The sequence below is a fragment of the Plectropomus leopardus genome, unplaced genomic scaffold (assembly GCF_008729295.1).
Source record: "Plectropomus leopardus isolate mb unplaced genomic scaffold, YSFRI_Pleo_2.0 unplaced_scaffold29976, whole genome shotgun sequence".
Taxonomy (NCBI): Eukaryota; Metazoa; Chordata; class Actinopteri; order Perciformes; family Serranidae; genus Plectropomus; species Plectropomus leopardus.
This window is the reverse complement of record NW_024632685.1, coordinates 1-805: the sequence shown is the minus strand read 5'-3', so window position 1 is coordinate 805 and position 805 is coordinate 1. Positions and strand designations below refer to the sequence as shown.

The 805-nt window shown below is 51.2% G+C and overlaps 1 protein-coding gene across 1 annotated transcript; it reads right to left on the bottom strand.

Annotated features, from left to right (window-relative positions):
- Window positions 1-88: 88 nt before the first annotated feature.
- LOC121938566 (chromatin complexes subunit BAP18-like) lies at window positions 89-504 on the bottom strand (the record flags this gene model as incomplete). The annotated part of the gene is made up of 1 exon (XM_042481791.1): window positions 89-504. A coding segment is annotated over one exon (368 nt), but the record flags the coding sequence as incomplete, so codon positions are not given.
- Window positions 505-805: the final 301 nt, after the last annotated feature.

Genomic DNA, 805 nt, shown 5'->3' with positions numbered 1-805 from the left:
GAGAGAGGAGGAGGAGGAGGAGGAGAGACAGGAGCAGAGAGAGGAGGAGAGAGAGGAGGAGGAGGAGGAGGAGGAGGAGGAGGAGGAGGAGAGAGAGGAGAGAGAGAGGAGGAGGATAAAGATGAGCGTGTCATCATCACGTCTCCAGTGATCCATCAGAAGTCACTTCCTGTTGTGTCACTTCCTGTTGTGTCACTTCCTGTGGCGTCTCACCTGCCGTCTTCTGTTTCTTTATGGGCGGGGCCAGAGAGGGGCTGTTCTGCATGCCCGTCGCCACGACAACCTGCGAAGTCTGCACGGCGATCATGGCGGGAGCGACGGGCGTCGGAGCCGGCGTCATGGCGACGGCGGTTTTCTTAACGGTCTTCTTCGGGGACTCGGAGGCAATGGGGACTCTGCTGTCCTCGTACAGCTTCCTCTTCACGGTGCTCTTTATCTGAGCGCTGAGGACGAGGACGAGACACCTGAGAGCCCGGACACTGCAGTACTCAAGTACTACATACGCTCAAGTACTACATACGCTCAAGTACTACATATGCTCAAGTACTACATACGCTCAAGTACTACATACGCTCAAGTACTACATACGCTCAAGTACTACATACGCTCAAGTACTACATATGCTCAAGTACTACATACGCTCAAATACTACATACGCTCAAGTACTACATACGCTCAAATACTACATATGCTCAAGTACTACATACGCTCAAGTACTACATATGCTCAAGTACTGCATATGCTCAAGTACTACATACGCTCAAGTACTACATACGCTCAAGTACTACATATGCTCAAGTACTGC